Below are 22,943 nucleotides of genomic sequence, written 5' to 3'. Positions count from 1 at the left end.
GGGACAGGTTCCCAGAAGGGGATCTGGGGCTGGACCAGGCTGCGGCGGCCAAATTCAGCACGGTGGCATGACGGTGATGCCACCCTGGAGCAGCTGCATCAGCACGTGAGGGCCAGGGGACAGAGAGGGTGTAAATGCCCCCAGGGGATGTAAACCAGCCCTCGTTTCCCAGGGCTGAGGCCAGAGGCAGAGCGAGGAGCTGGGGGCAGGGGACCGGGAGCACTAAAAACGTCTCGGAGCACCAGCAGCTGATAAGATCCCCTGAAAACACGGCAGGAGCCGAAGACCTAGCGAGAAAGGAAGAAAATCTTCGTGTGGGCCAGCATTGCGCTGGGCTGGCTGGTGAGGCAGCAGGAGCAGGATGGCTGGGGGACACAGAGCCCTTGGCGGGGAGGGGACAGCGCTGAGGACAACGGGCTGAAAATGGGGGAAATCGGGGCAGCACCTGCTCAAGCGCCGGTAAACGCAGATCCTCTCCCCGGTGCTGCCTTCTCTCGGCGCAATCAGATTAAGCCCCGGCCTGGAAGTTTGTATTAAACGTTTACAAGGGTTCAAAAAGGGTGTACAAAAAAGGTAAAAGCCGCACTTGCCTCTTCTCCTGGGGAGGCTGGTAGAAGCGCTGCCCCCCACCAGCATCCCCACCTTCCTCAGCTGCCCACGGACGTGCTTTGCCCAAAGCAAAACATCCCCACCCCCGGCAGCCAGGAGAGGGTGAGCAGAAAGCCCAAATGCTTGACGCACGTCTACTCGCAGTCCTTAGTAATCTTGCCATTATATTCGGGCTGCTCTGCTGCAGCCGGGGATAACCCCTGCGCCTGGAGAGAGCCTATCCAAAGGGAAAAAAAAAAAATCTCCTCGCTGGATGCCACAACGGCTGCAGACTACAAAAAGCATCAGCGCTCGGGGCTGCTCCCCGCACGGGGCAGGCCCTGAGCGCCCGCCCAGTCCACGAATGCCCAGGGAGACTTCTACAGCCAGGAAAGAGCGACCTGAGGAGCGGTTCCCTGCGTGCCCCGAGCATCCAGGAGCCAGGGCTGGGCAAGCAGGGATGGGGAAGGACAGACAGACGCCGGCCAGGCCTCGGGTCAGCCCTCACGCCGCGGGAGCGGGTTCACATGGGGTAGTTGAGAACGACGTCTTGTTTGGCCAACTCCAGCAACATGGGGTCATCGAAGAACTTGCTGATGCTCACGTCCTCGCTCAAGCCCTGCAGGGTAAAACCGCGAATCAGAGGTTATTCCTTTGGCAGGGCTCGTGGCAGAGATCCCACAAAAAAGCCCCTGTGTCCTGCACTACGATAAATTTTCAGGCTCCAGAGGAGGCAGGAGAATTTACAAGGCATCAGGCATTGCTCAGCAGCTTGAAGATATCCAACAGCCTCTCAGGAAGCTGCAAACGTGGGGTTGCTGCTGCTGAGCGTATCTGCAAGCTCGCTGTCCTCCCGAAGGGGCGCTGATTCCCTTCACTCCCTCTGCGGTCCCAGGAGCCCCTCCAAGCCCTCAGTCCAGCTCACCAAACCAGCACAGAAACCAGGTGCTGCTTCTTCTGAAGGACAGGCCACCAAGGGGTCAGATGGGCTGGGGAGGGAGCGGGGCTCAGCGGATGCCACAGGACCCCGCTTTTGGCTGGAGTCGTTGCCTGACGGGGCTATCACGGGCACCGGGACCATCACAGGCACCAACACGGGGTAATCGAGAGTGAGGGAATTCCCACGGCACAAAGGACATTGGTCCACACTGGGCACACAGAGGGGATGTTGCATGGCCAAGGGACAACCCTGCAACAGCCCGGCTGCTGGTACAGACAGAGGGACGCTACAAGGATTAGTCCCTGACGTACCTTCCTACGCCTGGTCTTGATCATGAACTCTCTGGCCAGATGCGGGGCTGGCTGGGGCTCCAGGGGTCGGATGACGATGCTCTTGTCCAAGGGGTCACCAGGCACAATCTGAAACACAGGGCCAGGCCGTGAGAGCGATGCTGGGGGCTGGTTCAACCTCCTGGAGAGCCTGAACTGCAACAGGAAAAACCCCTGGGCCCCGCGGACACCCCCCAGCCTTGGTGAGACAGCCCCAACACCCCATGTTCTCCTGTCACGTCACTACTGGTGATCATGCCTGCACGAAGTCACTAATACGGTGTTGATAACCCAAGCCAAGAACATGTCCCACCTCCCCCACGTGCCGCTGTACCCTAAGCTCTCTGAAAGCCCCGCTAACCAGAACCCACGCGGGTCCCAGTCAGCGCAACCCTCTTTGGAAATCGGGCGCGTCTATTCCTTTCAGAGCTCGGCCTCGGGCTTTTACATCTTGACCTTTTAGCCAGCTCTTGGGGCTCAGACTGCTGCTGCTCCCACCTGGCTGTACCACAAGTAGCTGTGCACCTCACGGTGTCGAGTCCCACAAGACCTGATTTGCCACAGCCACAGAAGAGGCCAGAGGACAGTATTTTGTCCCAAACCCTGTTTTCCAGAGGTTTAAAAAACTGCCTCTGAAAGGCAAAGCCGAAATGTGGCAACCCATGTCTTACGGCAGACCAATGAGTCCGAGCCCTGCTCCAAGACTTCTGCTCCCCAAGCTGCAGAGCACCCAAACAGCTTCCCTTCTCCTGGACGAGGATGTCCTCTCTCCAGGCACTGAAGGACCCTTACGCCCAACAAGCAGCAGCGTTCAGCGCTCCCTCGCTGGGGCAAAGGGTGATGTGACTTGGAACAAAGCTGTTGGTTTCTGGCAAGACACTTACAGCTAGCACAAAGCCTCCCCGACGCGAGATCCTTTGAGGATGTTCTGAGAGAAGTTGTCCTGCCCTGTGCGAGTCGTGGCATTGAGCTCTACGGGGAGCACCTACCTGGTGCCTGATCCCACCACGTCCCTCTTCCCCATCTCGCCAGGGCATGGACTCACCTGCCAGTGGTGGAAGACAGAGAGCGAGAAGGCTTGTCCCTGCGTGTGGGTCCTCAAGTCTGTCTCAAACCCAAACGAATCAATGGCTGGGATGAAGGCTTTGATGGTGTAGAGAGGGGAGCCCGGGATGGGAGCATCTTGCGTCACGTGGCCTCTGCCAACACATCAAAAGATTAGTCTTTTTATGTCACAGAATGGTTTGGGCTGGAACCCAAAGAGATCATCATTAAAGCCCACCCAGTCCCCCCACCCTGCCCTGGGCAGGGACACCTCCCACCAGCCCAGGTTGCTCCAAGCCCCGTCCAACCTGGCCTTGAACCCCTCCAGGGATGGGGCAGCCACAGCTTCTCTGGGCAACCTGGGCCAGGGGCTCACCACCCTCACAGCAAAGAATTTCCTCCTCAGATCTCATCTCAATCTCCCCTCTTTCAGTTTAAAACCCTTCCGCCTCATCCCATGGCTCCCCTCCCTGATCCAGAGTCCCTCCCCAGCTTTCCTGGAGCCCCTTTAGGGACTGGAAGGGGCTCCAAGGTCTCCCCGGAGCCTTCTCTTCCCCAGGCTGAACCCCCCCAGCTCTCTCAGCCTGTCCTCACAGCAGAGGGGCTCCAGCCCTCCCAGCATCTTCATGACCCTCCTCTGGATCTGCCCCGAGCAGGTCCATGTCCTTCCTACGCTCCGGGGCCCCAGAGCTGAACACAGTATTCCTGGTGGGGTCTCACATCCCTTTATCTGTTCTCCTCTCTGACACTCAGGAGGAACCAGGCACAAACCAAAGGCTGCCTGTGATCCTGGACGTGCCCTCCCCACCCAGCACAGCGGCTGGGATCAGTCAAGGAAGCTTCCAGTTGTCACTTCATACAGATTTCACCCTCTCCCCTCGCTTTACGAGTGGCGCTACGACTGTGAACATCTCTAGCAACCCAGATCCCAAGGGAGCCGTTGCTGCTCTGCAACGGTGAGGTGACGGCAGCTGGTCAGAGCAGCTCACCTCCGCCTGGCCAGGACCGTGTACACCGCAGACACGCAGTCGGCGGGAGCCTGCACCTCCACGAAGTAGTAGGGCTCCATCAAGCGAGGGGTGGCCTGCGAGGAGAAAGGGACACAAACCACTGAGTCTCCAGCAGCGCTGACACAATTCGGTTCAAGTAAGAGTCGGAGGCTGGCACGCTCTGGTCAAACACAGGGCCGCCTGACTGGGGATGAAAGGGTTCCTGCCGCCCCATGGCTGCCCAAGCCAACGTCAAATACTGAAAGGAGCTTTTCTCCTTCTGGCCATGAGTCATATGCTTCCCTCTCCCCCACGCCCACCCTTCCCAGCGAGCCAAACAGTAGCAAAAAGGGGAGACAGAGCAGATGCACACAAGTTTCCAGCCAGATTGGAACGTGATTGCTTGTAAAACCCGTCTGCCAGCCCACAAGGGCGCTGGAAACATTAATGGATGAATGAGTCAGTTTAAATTGACATCCCTGGGGCAGGTCGTGCAGCACACGTGCAACGCACGCTCCTTGGAGCCCGCAGGAGCCAGCACAGCACGAGGTTCGGTCTTTGTCCCGCACAGCATAGCCCTCACCATCAGGAAAGCAGAATAGACCACTCTCCGGGCCGTCGGGATGATCTGTCCTCCACCCCGGTGCAAGGGCTCCTGAGCAATCACCGCATCCAAGATCTTAAACTTCACGTTGCGGATCACTGAGGAAGGCCAGAAACGACAGAAAATGACTGGAAGGGGAATGTTCTCTGCCACACCAGCACCAACCCTGCCTCCCCAGCGACCCCGCGCACGTAGCAAACACCCACAGACCTAGAGCCACCAGAAGAAGTTCTAAATTTAATGACAGAACGAAAAGAACGTCCATGTCCTAATCCTGCATGCTGAACAGAAAGAATTCAGCACCGTGTCGTGCAGGGTGCCCAGTGGTCTGCACCTGAACAATGAGGAGCGGAGCCAAGGTCTGGCCCTACTCTGCAGGCAGGCAGCAAGTGCCAGTGCCTGGGTGGAATCTGCAGCCAGGAAGAAGGGGGAGGTTCTGTTCTTTCCCTTGTCACCCATCCCCAGAGCTGTCCCCAGCTGCGGCGTGAGAAGGGAACTGGCCACCCAGGGACCGCACCAGCACACTCACTGGAATGCTTAGAGATGGAAGAATTTAACGGATCTTACGAAGCTCCACTTCTCCACAGGTTCCTACTTACGTTCGTCACAGAGAGGCCCCTCCCTGGTTCCCCACTGAAATCCCTGCACAATGCTGTCCTTCACAGAGCCCAGCAGCGACTTGTCCACCTACGGACAGACAGACAGACAGCTTCAGAGACCAAATCTGCACCACGAGGCAGTAACAGACAGACCCCGGTGTTTAAAAGCATCCCTAGAAGAGCAGCAATGTCCCCCTATACCCCTGATGTCCATCCTCCCCCCCTCACAGCTCAGGAGCATCATCTTCAGAGTTTGGCACCCGGAGCTATAAATTACAAGAGTTCATATTTCGGTAATCCTGAAAGGCTGGATGCTTAGTTGCCTATTTTGAGGCCAAATAGCAACACCTGAAACGTAACAGACTATTTGCTAGCCGGTGTAGGAGTCTGGTGGAGGAAGTACGGCAGATCTGAGATCTGGCAAACCAAGGAGCACTCCGACAGCACTAGGACCTTGCTGCAGGTTCTGGAAGGAGCGGTCACCTCTTGGGGCTACAGGACAAACGTCTCACTGCAACAGAACCCCCCCTGCCTGTGTTCCTCACCTCTGAGGGCAGCGTATCGTCTACCAGGATGTTTGGGCCAGTGGCGTCTGGCCCAAAGGCCCAGATGGAACGGGCAGCCAGCAAATCCCAGTCATATTTGGTCTGGAAGAATTCACCCAGCTTCTTTCTGATAGAAGCGGAAGAAAAGAAATTTTAGGAAACAAGTATCTGACCTGCTCTCACAACATATTTACAACCCTGTTCCCTTCAGGCCTCAGCTTTTTCCCTGGAGCAGCTCATTTGCTGAGGAGGGATGCTCACGGGCTACCTGGGAGCAATACCGGAGCCAGGCCCCCTGCCTAGAGGCTGTTGGCTGATCCTGTGCACCTCCAAGATCCCAGCATTCCCTTTTTCCCCCCAATTATTTATTTCTAGCTGGATTCCTGCTCTCCTCAGATCAGTCAGACCTGTTCCAGGTTATCTGGACCACTTCATTTTCAATGTCCTCCGCGAGTCCCTTCTCCAGAGGCTCAGCAATCATCGTGATCTTGTTCCTGAGAAGAGAGACAGTTGCAATTAGTCCGTGGAATGATGGAAATGGGAGTAATTGGCAGGACCTCAGGGACTGCGCATTGCCTCGAACACAGCTAGGGAGACACAGCCATTCGTGTCCTTCGCTGTTACTGTCTTGCTTGTAAAGACAGCCCAGGCGCTTAACAACTGCTCTCCGAAGTCTGCTCATCTCCAGGAGCAGACTGCTAAGGGACAGCACAGCTCCGTCCCTCCTGCCAGACGTCCTGCGCTCGTCCGGGCTGCAGAAGGGAGCCCATGGGCCAGGCAATACGCCTCTGGCAGAGCCAGCACTCGCTGTGTCCGACGCACGGGATGTTGCCTTGGAGAACCTCACCAGCAGGAGCTACCTGCCCCCAGAGCAGGACACTCCACCGGTCCAACAGTTCAAAGACTGACCTAAGACTGGAACCTTCTAGGACAAGAGGAAACGGCCTCAAGTTGCGCCAGGGGAGGTTTAGGATGGATGTTAGGAAAAATTTCTTCACCGAAAGGGTTATTCAAGCACTGGAAGAGGCTGCCCAGGGAAGTGGCGAAATCACCATTCCCTGGAGGGATTTAAAAGCCGGGCAGACGTGGTGCTGAGGGACATGGGTCAGTGGTGGGTTGGGCAGTGTTGGGTTGATGGTTGGACTTGATCTTAAAGGTCCCTTCCAATCTAGACGATTTATGATTCTACCTTTCTGTTCCCAAAAAGAAGGCTGCCAGCCACGGAGAGAGTACACCAGAGTAAAGGAGGGTAAGAAGAACCAGAAAATCATAGAACCATAGAACGTGTTGGGTTGGAAGGGACCTCTAAAGGCCATCTAGTCCAACCCCCTGCAGTGAGCAGGGACATCTTCAACTAGATCAGGTCGCTCAGAGCCGCATCCAGCCTGGCCTTGAATGTCTCCAGGGACGGGGCCTCCACCCCCTCTCTGGGCAACCTGGGCCAGTGTCTCACCACCCTCACTGTAAAGAACTTCCTATAGAAGGGAACACTGGAAAACTATCTTCAGATAGTGACAGATCACGATTTCCCTGAAAATTCAGGCATTAAAACGTCCTGTTCTCCTAGATTTTATCCTGGTTATTCAGCCCATGTTCCCTCGCAGACCCCCTCTTTCAGACATGTGCATCTGATAACGCATTGCTGGGGGAGGAAGATGAGATCAGGCTGTAAAGCTCCAGTGTCTCGCCAGAAAAGAAAAAAATCCATGTGAAGATTAAGAATGGATAAGAAAGGACAAAGCTTTTGCTCAGGAAACCTTTGGGGAGTTACCAAAGGCAGCACTGGGCTCTCTGGCACCTGCTCTAGGATCCCAATACATCATCTAGTCTTGGAAACACCACAACACTGCTGAGAAGGTGTGAAATTTAGCTAAAAGAAAGGAGGATGTGGATCTGTCTTTATTCCCTGCGTTCTGAGAGTTCCTACACAAAGCACAGAAAGGCCCTTGAGACTCACGCGTGGTACTGAGGAGGTTGAGCAGAGCTGCTGCAACAGCGGGCTGGTCTGGACAACAGCCACCGAGAACAGAGCCCTTGGAGGGGATGAGTCTGGTCTCCAGAGAACCCTCCGCCCGCCCGTCTCCAACCCCCAAGCTCACCCACGGCTCTTACTTCTTGTTGGGTGTCTCGGCAAAGCACTTCAGGGAGGACGTTTCCACCACTGTCTCGCAGAACGTCACGACTGGATCGGCGACCTGGAATAGCGACAACAGGTTTGTAAGGTTTTCAAGCACTGTTTGTTTTTTTTTTTTTCCCCCAAAGAGACTGTTGGAAACCTCTGAACACCGACAAAAAAACACCTGGTTCGTCTGCCAGTGTTTTAATCAGCATTGCGTACGAACCACCGAGGCCTGCACGGACAGCTTTACTAATTCCTTCATTCAGACAAGACAGGAACATTCAAACCTAATTCAAAGCATGAAAAATTCTGCTCAATTTATTTATTTGACGCTAGCCAGGCAATGGCTGAAGTTCAGGAAAAGGCTGGAACGGGGAAACACACCCCTCTGCGAGCCAATTTTCAGGCTCTAAATCACAACGGTGCGACACACTCGGGCTGTAAGAGTTAATTTTACATCCTAACAGCCTTTTTTTTTTTGCCTTTTAAAAGGACCTGACAAAATCCACCCTCTACGTTCAGATAGGTTTATTTTCCCATTCTTCTGAGACGGGGCAGGGGACAAAACCCCCTCCCCAGCCAGGAAAATCCCTCTCTCGTTTCCTCACCTTGATATCAATCTCTGAATACATCTTCCGTAGATCGTGCATCACACAATCCAGGTAGAGCTCCCCCGTCCCCAGGATAACGTGCTCCCCGGACTCCTCCACCTGAAAGATAAGAGAGGGGGTTCAACGGCCGGCGTTCCGGCTCCCAGGCCGCTGCCTTCCAGGTTCCTACACAAGCCTGAGGAAGCATCAGCTTTAAATAAATTGGTTTGGATCAGAGCACCCCAAGGAAAGCTCCCACAGGCTCTTCTCGCAGAAAGTGCTGATGCGCTCTGCGCAAAGCTGCTTCCCGGGCACAGCAAGGTGTGTGTTTTTCTGCTGGATTTACAGGGTTTTTTTTTTTTTGCTATTTCCACGTGATTTGTGAGATCAACTGCAACAGCATGAAAAAAAAAAAAATAAAACCCCAGAAGAAAACAACCCGCAGTAAAAAGATAATTACTTTTAAGATCAGGCTACAAGACAGCCCACAGCATGAGCTGAAAGCACCAGAAATACCTTAGTAGTAAGCGAGGGGTAACTCTTGTTGACTTTGCGGAGACCATCTAACATTTTGGGGAGCTCCGAGGGGTTGACTGGCTCTACAGCTATCTTGATGACAGATGTGGTGTTGAACTTCAAAGGACGGAAGATCTGAGCCTGAAACCAGACGAGGACAAAGAGCTGAATCTCTGCATCGCTGATGGCCACTGGAGTTCGACACAGAATTTGCGGCTGTTCTCTTTCCCCTCGCGGCTCTTGTGCTCCTCAGCAAACGAGGCTTTTTTTAACCTCGCCACCGGAGCTTTTGAGATGCGCTCCATCACCCTGACTCCCTGGAAGGCTGAGCAATACCAGAAACGCACAGTACCTCCTCGTTGCCCCGAGGCTCCGTGACAGTTGCCGTCTTCACTATGGGCTGGTCCACGCCTTCTATCAGCACCCAGTTGCCGGCAGGAACCCGGTTAACCTCAATGTGGTACCTAAAAGGCAGCGGGAACATCACCGCAGCGCTCGCCGCTGCCAGCCTCGCGCCCTTGCAGCGCTGCCCTCCTCCCTGTCCCTGGCAGCAACAACTCCAGGTACGTCCTCTCCCGAAAGAACATATTGCCAGAACTTTCCGTACCTCGCAACCGAGATCCAGAGGCGTCCGACAGTGCAGATCTGGGAATCCTCCTCATCTTCCAGGGTGTAGTTTTCTCCAAGGACCTTCACAGGCTGCCCAGCGTGGATGGTACCACTGAGCACTCTGCCGAAGGCGTGGAACTGAACGCCGTCGTCTGTGCTGTACATTTTCGTCGTGTGACACATCAGCGGGCCCTTCCCAGGAGAGAGAGAGAGAAACAAGCCTCCTTCAAAATACAGTCAAGAAACGGGCACAGACCCCGTAGAACCCATGGATACAAAGGGATTAATGGGCCGGAATTTAGAAATACTTTTTTGACTTGCCAAGTCCTTCATTTCCTTCCACTGGAAGCTTTACATCTCCCTGCCCTGTATAGAGACCCCTGGAATGACTTTGACGGATTTTTCTGGAGCTCTCCTCCCGCCTCGCGTGGAGCAGTAAATAGTGGTTGGGACAAGGCCATGAGAAGAAATGTCATCTGCTGGCCTGCAAACCTGCTGAGGGCAGAGCACCCGAGCCTCCATACTCCCATAAGGTCACTCCACAACTGGTGACTGTCCCCGCTGTGTGGTTTTATGTGGGCAATCACAACCCATTAAATTCATTTTCTCCCCAGACATCCGAGCAAAAGTCACGGGCACATTCCTCACTAGCTGCTGGCTGGCGTTGGTGGCTCTAGACAACTCTGAATGACAGCTCAGTACAAGCTGTTTGAGGAGGAAGGTTTTTTGCAAGGCTTTGATAAGAAAGGTGCTGACTAACTAATGTAGGGTTATTTTTAACAGTAGAGTTCAGATCAGTCTTCTCAGAGTTTGGAGAGAGAATCAAACTTCACAGGAAAGGGACATAAAGGCAGCAAAAGGACACAAAAATCACCCTGCGGTTCCCACGTGCTCTGAAGTCCTGACCCTAGTCCTGTTCTTCTCTGAACACTGTCAAACAATTCTCTCTCTCAAGGGCTGCCCTGGCAGGCAGCTGAAGTTCCTCAGAGCGAAGAGATTTGTTTCAGTGTCGGATGAGAGGTTTTAAAACGCTGCAAGTCAAATCCGTGCAGATGGCTGTCTAGGAGGCAGCTGCCCTGGCGAGGCAGGGAAAGGAGGGCACATTTGCCACGCTTTTGGACAACTCAGAGCAAAGCGGAAGAGTTTCCTTACGTCGGGGTCGCATTCACTCATGGCCTCCCCTAGATCGGAGTCAACGCCACCAGTGTAGGTATGCTCGATTTTCGTCTTGGCTCCCACCTTCGGGGAGGGGATATGCTGCACGCACATGTCCACAAAGCCTGGAAAAGTCACACTTCATGAGAACAGGATTATGCAGTGCAGAGGGAAGAAACGGACCGCAACAAACACAAGAGAAGCCATTCTGAGACTGCAGCGCACCCACAGCAACAGGGGAGATGTGAGCGCTGTCTCAAGCTGTCCTTTGGGCAAACGTGTAATGTTTTATATTTGGAAAGCCGAGAAGGGATCTGTGCAAGTGAGCGCTCCATGGCTGTAATACAGCCCTTAACTCTGCTGATGTGGGACCAGGCTCTCGGAAGGCCGGAGGGGAAGACAAACGGCATTTACCTACCTGTGAATTCCCCAAAGAACTTCTTGCAGACAAGCCGCAGGAGGGGCCGAATGTTCAATTTCAATTCCTCTTTGGTCAGGTGGATGCCAAGTTCATCCAGAGTCCTGGGCAGGGTCGTGTCCACGTCCCCCACCACCTGCAAGGCAACGAGCCCCACACTCAGCTTCGCTGTGGGGCTCTGAGCCCGTCACTCCCACCATCACCCTCAGGGCTTTTGACCTGCTCTGCTTTAGGGCTCGCACGAGAACTGGCTGGCTGGTTCTAATTATCGCTTGGCTGATAGTGGAGCACACCAGAAAGAGCAAAAGCAGTTCTATTAACTGTGCAAATAAAGGGTTATATTTGCAAGGAGCAGCTCCTAAGGAGTTGCTCACTGTTGCTCTGCGCTCCCAAGCCCAGCCTGTGACGATCGCACTGCAGAACGGGACAAGCGAGTCCCGCAGGCACCGGCCACCACCACGTAGCGTTCAGCCCTTGGCTGCTCCTGTCTGGAGCTGTGGGAAGGAGAGTGAACCACCGCGTACCTGAGCCAAGATCTTGTACAGCGGCTCCAGAATGAACTCCACAAAACTGCGCTGGGAACTGCTCGTTGGGGCCTTTTTAGTGAACTTGCGGCTGTTGGGAGACCAAAGGAGAGAACGTGAGAAGCAAGCGCTCTGCAGCCTGCAAGCATCTGTGCTGCAAACACAGCCTCTGCTCTTCCCAGGTTATCTTCTCCCTCCCAATCCTCTTGGGAAGCTGTCAGGGACACAGGAGTCCCATTTACTCCAAAGGAAGGCCAAAGGAGACTCTCTGCTCCTCCTTATGGGATGCAGGAGGCCTGACTCAACCCTTCCCAGATACTCCTCCGTCACAGGACAGCTCAGGTTGGAAGGGACCTTGGGTGGTCATCTAATCCACGTTTTACGGGGAAAAGAGGGAACAGCCCAGCAATAAACTAACAGATAATTAAACAGGCTTCTTACGTCTTAGGGTTGAAGTAGATGTCACCCCAAAGCCGCTTTGCAAACTCCTGATAATTGATGTCTCCTAAAGGGGAAAAAGAAAATGGCAAAAGTCTCTCAGATGACACTGTATTTCTCTCATCTTGGAAATCTTTGGGTTTGGGCTTTTAAAACAACCCCGAGTATTCGATTTAATGGACCAGTGCTGGTGAGTGAACGCTTGGTCCTAATTCTGAATAAAACGATTAAGAGAGATGGGCAGAAAATGGTCCCCCGAGGACAACAGCGGCAGCCCAGGCACACTGTGGCTTCGCGCACTTACTTCTCAGGAACGTTTTAGCTCTCTCAGTCACACACAAGGTTAGAGTTGAGAAGAGCTAACCTGCCAGACACCGCGCTGCAGGAACCCGCTTACATCTGCTTCATTTTCCAAATGTTAACGCTGCAACCTGACGCTGTAGTGCCAAGGTGCCGGGATGGCTTACACCCCCATCTGCCCCGCAGGCTCCTCGCAAGCATTTTCTGCCCTGCTGAACATCTCCGGGTTCCCTTGTTCTTTTTTCAGCTGACGCACCAAGCGCATAGCCAAATACCCAAGTGCCGAAGGAACAGCGTCGTGCTTGGCTGTCGCGGTAGGTTTACAAATAATAAGACAGCGGTGATAATTTATAGCAGTTTCCAAACAAGCTTTTGCTGTGGGCAGATGTGCAAGCATAAGAAATTTCATGGTGGCTGCGGTTTTGACAGTTAAACTACTATAACTCATGCTAGTCGAAGTGTGGTGGCTGCGCATAAAAATCCCTGGTGGCCACCATCGAATATTACTGACTTCGAGCACCCGTTCAGCTCATGTCCGCCCCGCATGGATGACATCTCCTACCGACTGCGCCTGCATCTTTATCGGTCCCCCAAAGAAGGGGTATCATCCATAGCCGGCATCGCGTTAACGCCGTGATGCCCAGGGAGCTCATTTATTTCTCCAAACTCACTGGGACAAGCGATAGTCCTGACACATCAGTCCCTGACCTCTACAACTTCATCCTCCCTCAGGCTAACTTCTTCGCAAGAGCTAGGCCAGCTGCTTTACAGCATCCTCCTTCCCCTGCTCACGGCTCCTACAGATCACCCCGAATTCCCCAGTGTGAGACTTCAAAAATCTTGGCTGTACAGCTGGCTAATGGAAGCAAAAGGCCCACTTTTACAAGTGGCAGATTGCCTTGAGCGGGCACCTGGGGAACAGAAAATTAAATCAAAGCCAGCAAAAGACAGTTTCTTAAAAAAGAAAGAGGGCAAGAGTGCAAAACCTTGTGGGCCAAGCTGGCGCCCGGCTGCAGCTGAGTCTCAGACTCTGGAGACTTTCGTGAAAAGGCAGGAGGAACTTAACTGCTTCGCTCCTGAGCTCTTCTGAGGAGGCGGCAAAGCACAACACATATGCTTGCCTTCAACTCTCACACTGGGACTTCTTTCTTTCTGCTTAAGGGCATGGATAAAATATTGGCTTCTGCCCCAAGAAATATTTATCAGGAGAACCTATCTAGCTAAAAAACAAATTAGAACTGTATTTTTGCTTTTTACCAGCCAGGGCTCAGATCCGCAGTACCCCCTAGAAAGTCAAGAACGCATATACTGGCCATATACGTACAGCGAAAGTCGAAGCTGAATGGCTTAGAAAGCCTCAACAAAAAAGGTTAGGAAATGAGATGTTAAAGTGTACAAGGTTTCTGGATAATCCTCACCATATGTGTCTGCATAAATCTTTGCAAAAGATCCCAGCGTGAAGCAGATGCTGTACTGCGAGCTGGAGAAACACACGTTCCCCAGAAGGGGAGACAGAACGAGGTTCTCATCGGTGGAATACATGCTGAGAGGAGACAGTTTTTAGAGACAAGAAAAATAAAAAAATCAATGTTATGAACCGAGGAAGACACTTCAATCCAATTCCCGCACCAAACAGCAGTACGTGATAGGCAAGGATGCCAAACAGCATCTTAAAACGGGCTGCAGCGTGCTTGCCATCGGGAATTTCAGGGTCAGTATCATTTTATGACTACAAACTTCCAAAGCATTAGAGGGCAAAGAAATATTTAAAGCCTAGAACTAAAAAGTTACCAGCACAAGTGCTTTGTATTTTTTGCCAGGTAGAGTTTTTCCTCCCCCTAAAAACCAAAAAAACCCAGCAGTAAAGTTGGCCAACCGGCAAGGGAAAAGATAATACAAGGCAAATAACGTAAGGATAGAATTGAATGGAAACAGTTTTAATGGGTTTCCAAGCATGCCAGACAGGATAAATTACCCTGCTCCGAGCTGCTGGATGTCAGCAGCGACTGAACGAGAGACACGCAAGTGAGCTCATGTGCAAATCCACGCAAACTTGAAGGGGAGAAGCTGTTAAGAGAATCACCTGGATGCAGAAGAACCCCCAGAAATGCTAGAGAAGATGTGCCCCCCTTCCCCCCGCAGCGTCTCGCAAGGAGATTTGACCGTAGCAATATCATCGTCTCTGTTCAGGGGTTGGGACAGTGAGTTCCCATTAGTTTTATAATTAATGCTTAGGAGCTTTGAAACATCTCAGCCTGTAATCCAGGATACACTGAGATTGTCCAGGCTGTATTTGAGACATTTGGGAGCACAGACGTTCCCCATTCCGGTCATAAGTCCGCTTCCCCTGCTTTTTAATGGGGGGGGGAAAAAGAGCTGATCCCATGAAGCTTCTCAGAATTCAGGCAGGATTGGCCCTTCCTGTATAATTCAATACATGGGCTGAGATGACTTTTTAACGGTTCTTCCCACCCCATTTTCTATGATTCAACATTATTAAGTGACAAACCCATGAGTTTTTAGGCATACGCAGGGCTCGCAGAGAAAAGCGGAACGGGGACAGCACACGCTAACGACGCGTCATCCCAAACACGCGTACCTGATCAGACCATTAACTTCATCCACAATATGTCTGAGTTTGTAATAAGCATCTGTAGGGGGCAATTTCAGCTCCAGGATGAGTCGGTCTATCTTGTTGATGCACACGGTCACCGCGAGCCTTTCCTGCACCGCGTGCTTGATCAGCCGCTCTGTGTTCAGCATCACCTGCAGGGAATAACCAGCACAAACACCTCTAGCGAAAGCCCTCCACCAAATGCTATCTCGGGCATGACAGACAAAGCAGCGACCCTTACGCGTGGGGCCGCAAGCCTGTAGGAAAGCCGAAGCTCAGCCACGAGCAATCGGCTAATCTTCCTGAAATTCAGAAGCAGGTGCTAACCCAACCGAATTCCTTAAATTCTACCCCTCGGACATCTCTGACATAACCTGCTCAATTTTAGGTATCGTGGGGACGGAGTTAGGAAACGAGTTAGATCATCAGCCTGCAGGTCACAGGCAGCACGTCAGCCCTGGAGACTGAGGCCAGAGGCTTGACTCCCTGCTTTGGCTGGAAAACACTCTCGCTTCCCAAACTGTCCTCCAAAAACCCTTCATCCTGGAAAGCTGAGCCCACCCCAGGCCTTCACGCTGAGGCAGGATCAGAGACTCCAGAGGAAGAGACTTTCAAGTTAACCCCCAGGAGAAGCTGGCACTCACCCCCTCGGCCGCGTCAATGAAAAGCACAACGCCGTCCGAAATACGAAGGCCAGCTGTCACCTCATCAGAAAAATTGACGTGACCTTCAAAAACACAAAATGGTGGTGAGACGCAGAGTAAGCCCTGACACCAGCAGCGCAGAAGGTGGGAAGCCGTCCTTCTGCTCTGGTCACTGGTATCTGGCGAGGCAGAACACAGACGGCTTCTCCTCAGACAAGGACCTGGGAGCGGCTACCAGAGCTCTGTCTAGGGATCCGCTTCAGCTTTAGTGCTATTTTTTGAGAATAAACACAACAAGTCGTTTAACAGGCACTTTCCCTCGCATTCGTTACTGTTTTTCACACAGCTCTGTGCAAGTTCTTTGGGAAAAGGAGGAAGATTATTTCTCACCAAACAACAGATGCCTCTCCCTCCAGTCTCCTCCTGCGCTCTAACCTCCCTCCTCTCGAGCTGTAACTCAACAGATGTGTCCCAAGACCCTCCTTCCTGAAGTTTGGCCTTCGTTTCTTACAACAAGTTGATCTGTGATTATGTTCCCCCGCTGCTCCCCCCCAGGAGCCCGTCAGAGGCTCAAGGGAACTTGCTGAGAGTCTCACTGTGGGGCAACATCATTTGAGCATCCCCCCGGAAAATCCAGTTCTACATGTGCTTCTCATATACTTGAGTGAAACGCATTTTCAGCCCCATTAGCCCTCAATTAGGCCTGTTAATCAGAAACACAAGCCTGAGTAAAAGCCAGCGGCACAGTTGTTACTTCTGGAAGTGATTTCGGAAGAATGAACTTAGCTCAAGGCTCAGGCCGACGCTGGAATCATCTACACAAAACAAAACAGGGGTTTCCATCTCTAAAAGGAAACTTCCCGGGGTTTCACCGCACCTAAGTGACATTTCCAGGCGCATCAGTGAGGTTTCATGGTACAGATTCTTTGTTTTTCTGACAGCCAACGCTGCACGATCCCACTGCAACCCAACACAAAAGCTCTTTGAAGGCCCTCGTTAACCACCACCGTACGTGTTTTCACTGCTCTGCTCCTGTCAATAGCACTATCCGCAGGACCAAAGGGGATTATTAATGAGAGAAACCTTCGTTCACACGGTCCCATATCCATGCTCCACACATCAAGCTGCCTTCCAGCTAAGCGCATCCCAAACCAGGATTTTGGGGATTACACAGTCACCTGGAGTGTCGATGATGTTGAAGAGAAAAGATTTTCCTTTGGTGTCCGGCAGAACAATCGTCACTGGTGTGCTCTTGATCCCCACTCCCCTCTGAAAGACGGGAAACCGGGATTATCAGTTAAAAGAAAAAAAAACAAACAAACAAAACATCATCACATAAAGATGTAAAAGATGCCCAAAGAAAAATCAGAGCGTGGAAAGAAGTGAACACCCACCCAGGACACACGGATGGAGTAACCCCAGATGGCCGCAGTACCCAGCCCAGCTCCTCCATCCGTACTGGCTCAGACTGGTGAGCTGCCACTGCACAATTAGCAGAGGAAGCATAATTTGCAACATCAGAGACAGAAAATGCATGTTTTTCTGTGCTTTTGCCCTTCTGCTGCTATCAAGTTATACCTCAAAGTGTCAGATTTGATCACCCAGAGCATAAAGTAGAGCATTAAGATGAAGAGAAAGAAATGCTTCACAGGACTGTTCTGGTCATTACAATATTTAGCAAGTAACAAAATTAGATTCCCGTTCTCACACCCAACGACAGTTGGAGTCAGAGCACCCAGCTAAGAGTTCCCGTCAAAGGAAGCTGAGGAGAAATACATGTATTTTGGAATCATAGTTTTTCTCCCCATCCGTCGGCGCTGCGGACGCCTTCCACCATTTTCTCTCAACGGAAAGGAGTGCCCCATCCGCTGGGATAACTCTGCTACAGATTTTCGACGTTACCCAGGTTATCCCCTCAGGCAAATAAAATCCATGGAGATGAGGGTTGCAGGAAATGGAAGGAAGTTGGAGCAGGGATCTTACCGAGGCGAACAAGAGGAGCAAATCATTTTATTGATAAAGAAAATAATCAAAATGCAGAAGGCATAAAATGATGTTAAAATGGAAGAGGAAACTGCCTACGGTAAATAACTGTGAGTAAAGCATGAGACAAGTGGATAAAAATCACTGCCTGTTCTACAAGCCTCACTCACCTCTTGTTCTGTGAACAATATATCAGTGTAGCAAAGCTGCAAAGACAAAAGAAAAGTCAGAATATCACATTTTGGTATCAAATATGAAGTTTGAAGCAGGACACGATAACTCTGTACACATGGTTAAGGTGGCAAGTGACAGAGACAGAATTAGGCCCGAGGTCTGGCTTTCCAATCCTACGTTCTGATCACCAAACCACATTTTCCCCACGTAGAGTCACGCTCCCTCGGAGTGTTAAAGCCAACCCATGTTCCCCAGGGCAGGAAAACACCAAAAGCTCACTTACGTCCTGGTCGTAGCGCTTCCGGATTTCTGGGTGTGTCTGTTCTATCAGGCAGTCAACAAAACAAGTCTGAAAAACATCAGACCACAAGAGAAAGGAGGTGACTACGTTCAGACTGATAAACACAAGCACAATCCCATCCCTCCAGAAGCAGCACAGAGAAAGTCGGGCACGTTATTATTTCCACGCGGCTGAAAGAAAACCTACAAATAACCACATCCGCAAGAGGAGCGGAAAGAGACCGCGGCTGCGGAGATGGAGGGGTCGAGGGCGATGGTAAAAGTAAGCACAAACAGATCATTACTACCACCGATATACGCTGGATATTCACACTACCTTGCCGTGGTGAAGGTGCCCACACAGAGTCACATTTCGAATTAGCTCCGAGTTGTCCATCAGATCTGCCAGGAAACTGGAGGAATGAAACACAAAAGACTGTTGGAGGCTTCTGCTGTGTCTAAGAAAAGTAGGTGCCATTTCAGCTACACTTTCTATCCAAGGTGCCCCCTGAATCCTCTCCAAACTTTCATTCTGGCAATGCCCTGCGGAGGAAGAATCCCACTTTCCAGATGGGGAGGACGAGAGAGTTGGAGTCCTAGACAGATGGCAGTGGGTGGGAGGATACAGAGCTGGTAAAACTGCCAGCGATGGAATATTATTGACTATTTTTCTTCTCTTCTAGTCAGTATTAGAGCAAAAGTCACAGCCATGTACTCGGATGATGAAATGCTTCCACTCAAATAGTGGCAGGCAGTCAAGTAAATCACAGCGCTGGATAACAAGCACCCCACGCAGTTTTAAAAGGTAGCCACGGGGCTCCGCAGACCATTAATTCCGATTTTCAGGTCTTAAAACAGTGATGTTCCCAGGGACTCAAGGAAACAGTAATGAATTTAAATCTTTTTAGAACAAGCAATCGAGCTGGGTGATGATGGGTCAGTCACTTCTGCACGGACCCCAGACAAAATTTAATTGAGATGCTAAATTACCAACTCCTCTGAAAAATAACGGGAGGCTATAAAACACGTATCCATTGCTACGGCTCTGCAGAAAATAAGTGCTGTCAAATAATCTCCTTTTTAAAAAGACTTTAATTTTCACTGACGCAGTAGACTTATTAACGTACAACATTTTGATTCAGAGCTAAAAAACACAAAAATCAATAATAATACTGATTAAAAGCTTGCTTATTGGTCTTAAAATAAGGCTAAATGGGAAATCAATACCAAGCTCGCAGGTTTCTGGTTAAGTCCCACTGGGAATTTCTCCTGGCCCCATCCTTACCATTTATATTAACGAACAGGACAAAGAGGAATTCATTACAGACGGACCAAGCAGAGGACACAGGGATCAGGAAAGCGGTAGGTAACGAAGAGTACAAGTCATCGACTACGAGTAAAATGGTTTACTTAGAAAAATAAAACCCAGCCGGCTCTTTGGTTTATTTCTGGCTGTATCAAAAATCTCTCTCATCAAGGAACCCGACCAAACTGGCAGTACCAGGGGCCAGCCCCGCGAGGCAGCCATTCCAAAAAGGTCCTGGGCACCCAAGGAACCAACTGACTGAATATAAATTCCAGTGAAATTTCACTGCCGGAAAATAACAGGCTCCTTGATGATAGGATTTGCAGAGGGACTGCTCACGTTGGGGTCTGTTTGGCACAGAGGGAACTGCTACTCAGCCTGCATCTGGTTCTGGGATCTACACTCGAAGCCGACTATTAAAAATTGGAAAAAGCTCTGACTAGCCATGAAGTGGCGTATGGAAAGATGAGCCTAACGAGACGCTCACGCAGCTCAATCTGTTCATCCTCAAATAGAAGACAACATACAGAAACACTAGACACGCGAGGACACAGAGCCCCTCCACCCATCGGGAAAACGTTGGTTTTAAGATTATATGTTTTTAATAGGTAAAGTACAGAAATGTTTTTATGCCTTACCAAAGTTGCGTGAGATATTACATCTCAGATTTTAAATTTGTGTGGATTTTTTTCCAGGGTTTTCTCTCAACCCTAGTGGCCCGGGGTGCAACCAGCAGACACCATCGAGCGCAGCAGAAATGCAGCTTAGCATAAAACCAGAGGCATAAAAAGTCCCCAGTGGGAACTCCTCCAGGATAGACGGGAGTTAATTTGAGACAGCAGTAGGCCAACGGTCACTGGGATAAACCCAAAATGTCCCAATATGAGGTGTGCCACACCGTATAAGTGACCGTATAAATATTTCTTGAGCCAGTCAAGAAAACTTGCCTTCAACAGACCTGCACCACTGGGGTCTCCGATTAGCTCAACAGCTAAGGTTTACATTCTAGGGTCAGAAAACCATGGGCTACGCTGCATTATGTAGGGGGAAAAACATCTGTGAAACGGTTAGTCTTGTACTTTCTTCCTCTTCTTTTTGGTTCAAAATCTGGGAAGCGGCTGCACTCAGTTCTATTGCTGGTGTCAGTAGGAAACAAAGCCAGTGCCCCCCGAAATCCGCCTCCTCCACATCGTACGCACCCCTCTGCCTCCCCACCTTTGCCGGCAAACAACAAAAAGGGAGGAAATCACAGCACAGATGGCTTGAGCCAACGTACACGCTTAAAACCCCTACGTGTGACTTACTCCATCTCATAGACAGTGACCGGTAACGTCTGTTCCATCAGAGAGAATTTTTTGGTTTTCACAGGTTTAATTATAGGCTCTGAAAACAAGAGAAAGAACAATAAAACACTGTTACCAGAGACCTTGAACTCACCAGGCTCGTAGGGAACAGGGACTTTTGCAGACAAAACTACAATTTTCAAGACGACAGAATCTCTTAGCTTTTTATAAAAGCAGTCGTACTAGATGATCGTTATCGGTCCCTTCCAAGTGAGCTATTCTGTTCTATGATAGAAGGATCAAATGAGATGACTTAAATGCATTTTCATTTCTCCTTAAGTATCTTCCCAGTACCTGCTGATATTTTTTCTTCAAGAGATAGTTTGTTTGGCATTTGTAATAATCCAGAGTGCCAAAATCTGCGTACTTCTAGACCAACAAGAATCTACACATTCCTGGGGCTGAGAGGGAATTCAAAAGGAGCATTAAAACCGATGAGGAGAACGGAAGGGAATACTATTTTCCCTTCTTCTTTAAGAGTCTTCTCCTCCCTCCATCCCCAACTTGCTGCTTCCTCACCACTTACCAGTGAGAGGCTGCGTGTCTTCCTCTTGTACTATGGTCTCCACTTCAGGCCCATAGACCTCCTCAGCGGTGGGATAGTATTTCTTATCCTCGTGCAGCACCACCTCCATCCCAGGGTGGTCCTCGTCATGGTCCCCCATATCGTCATCATCGTCATCATCCTCGAGCTGCAAGCGATGCTCACATTTAGCCGCTGCCAGCGCCAAAGTGCTTTGCAAACACCAATCGCCCCAGAAGGTACCAGCTCAGCGTCGTACATTGAAAGAGAGCTACAAACCCAGCCAGGGAACCACCAAGGCGGCCCCAGCACCTCACATCAGGTGGCAGAGCAGCTTGCAGAGGTGCTCTCTGTAAGCAACATACCTCTTCCTGCGGTGGGACAGCTTGGAAATGAACGGCAAGAGCATTTGCAGCGGCTCCTGCCCCTCGCTCACATACACAACACAACCCGGTCACAGACACCGCTTTCGGACAAAGTGCAGGAACGGGAGACTAGAAGGGGCTCCCTTGGTCCTCCCATGCTTTCCCGTCATGGCACGGCAGCCTCTGCTGTCCTCCCTGCCCTTGTCACTCTCCTCTACTGTCCGTGGAGCTTCCTCTGCCTTCACCAGAGAAGACCTGAGCTCCTTGCAATACCGTGTAGCAGTAGAGCATGTTACTGAAGCCCTGAAGACCTCACTGAATGGGTACAGATCCTCCACTTCACTGAACACAAAATAAAACCACCAAATATGGCCTGAGCTACAGAAACTCACAGTTCTAACTGAAATTCAAGCAGAAACTTTGTCTTTCCCTTTATCACAGGAACAGGAGGGCAGCTTTTGCTGAACCCTTTAAAAACCAAATACACTCTGATCCTCAGGAGTCAAATTCCACCACTGAACGAAGATTCACTGCAGACCCAGAGCCTGGCACGGGAGAGGAATCACCAGCAGCTTGTGAAGACCGTGGCACCCAGCCCCTGCTCCCGTGGGGACGCGGGGCCGGCTGAGGCCCACGCCAGGCTCCCGTGGGACGCTGCCCCTCCACCCATCCCCACCGCTCACCTCGTCCAGATCCTTGGACTCTCTGCCCAACTCATCATCGTCATCGTCTGAGTCCAACTCCGGCCCAATGTAGTTCCCAAACTCGTCGTACAGGTCGGTGTCCATGCTGGGGAGGCGGGAACGTGTGGATCCTGTCCCGCACCCCCAGAGCTCCCTGCCCGAGCCACCCACAGCACCCACCGCTGCCCAGCACCGGGGCTCCCGGCCCGGATCCTGACCCCGGCCTGCACCGTGCACGACCCCCGGCCCGCCCAGCGCCCTCCGCCTTCATCGCCCCCTCCCCGGATCCCGCGGTCCCCCGGCCCTGACCCCGACCCCGGCCTGCACCGTGCACCACCCCCGGAGCCCCGCACCGCCCTGAGGGCCCCGTCCCGCCCGCCGAGCGCCCCCACCCACCCCGGATCCCTCCCCCGCCCTCACCGCCCCCTCCCCGGATCCCTCCCCCGGCCCCTCCTCGGCTTCCCGATCCCCGTGGTTCCCCGGCCGCGGCCGGCACCGTGCGCAACCCCCCAGGCCTTCCCGCCCACCCCTCCCCGGAGCCCTGCACGACCCCGAGAGCCCCGACGCGCCCTCCCCGCCCCCGTTCCGGTCCCCCCGGGCCTACCCCAGCCCCGGCCCCCCCGGGCCTACCCCAGCCCCGGCCCCGCTCCCGCTCTCACCCGCCGCGCTGCCCGCGCTGCCCTCGCCGCCGGCGCCGCCGACACCGCCGCGGAAGGCCCCCG

The 22,943-nt window shown here is 52.1% G+C and overlaps 1 protein-coding gene across 1 annotated transcript; it reads right to left on the bottom strand.

The window, feature by feature from the left end:
• Window positions 1–514: 514 nt before the first annotated feature.
• On the bottom strand, window positions 515–22,939 carry EFTUD2 (elongation factor Tu GTP binding domain containing 2). The gene is made up of 28 exons (XM_074561685.1): window positions 22,881–22,939; window positions 22,222–22,327; window positions 21,177–21,342; window positions 20,612–20,690; window positions 18,339–18,414; window positions 18,006–18,071; window positions 17,719–17,754; window positions 16,744–16,834; window positions 15,566–15,648; window positions 14,907–15,073; window positions 13,726–13,850; window positions 12,011–12,074; window positions 11,570–11,660; window positions 11,046–11,181; window positions 10,625–10,752; window positions 9,471–9,664; window positions 9,216–9,327; window positions 8,864–9,004; window positions 8,366–8,467; window positions 7,751–7,833; window positions 6,046–6,132; window positions 5,639–5,765; window positions 5,094–5,181; window positions 4,474–4,592; window positions 3,891–3,985; window positions 2,903–3,056; window positions 1,840–1,947; window positions 515–1,207 (listed from the first exon to the last, which is right to left on the bottom strand). The coding sequence occupies exons 2-28, from the start codon at window positions 22,324–22,326 to the stop codon at window positions 1,112–1,114; spliced, it is 2,919 nt and encodes a 972-aa protein (XP_074417786.1). The 5' UTR covers window position 22,327; window positions 22,881–22,939; the 3' UTR covers window positions 515–1,111.
• Between the last annotated feature and the right edge of the window lie 4 nt (window positions 22,940–22,943).

This window comes from Larus michahellis, chromosome 18, assembly GCF_964199755.1.
Source record: "Larus michahellis chromosome 18, bLarMic1.1, whole genome shotgun sequence".
NCBI classification, from domain to species: domain Eukaryota; kingdom Metazoa; phylum Chordata; class Aves; order Charadriiformes; family Laridae; genus Larus; species Larus michahellis.
This window is presented reverse-complemented; position numbering and strand designations above follow the sequence as displayed.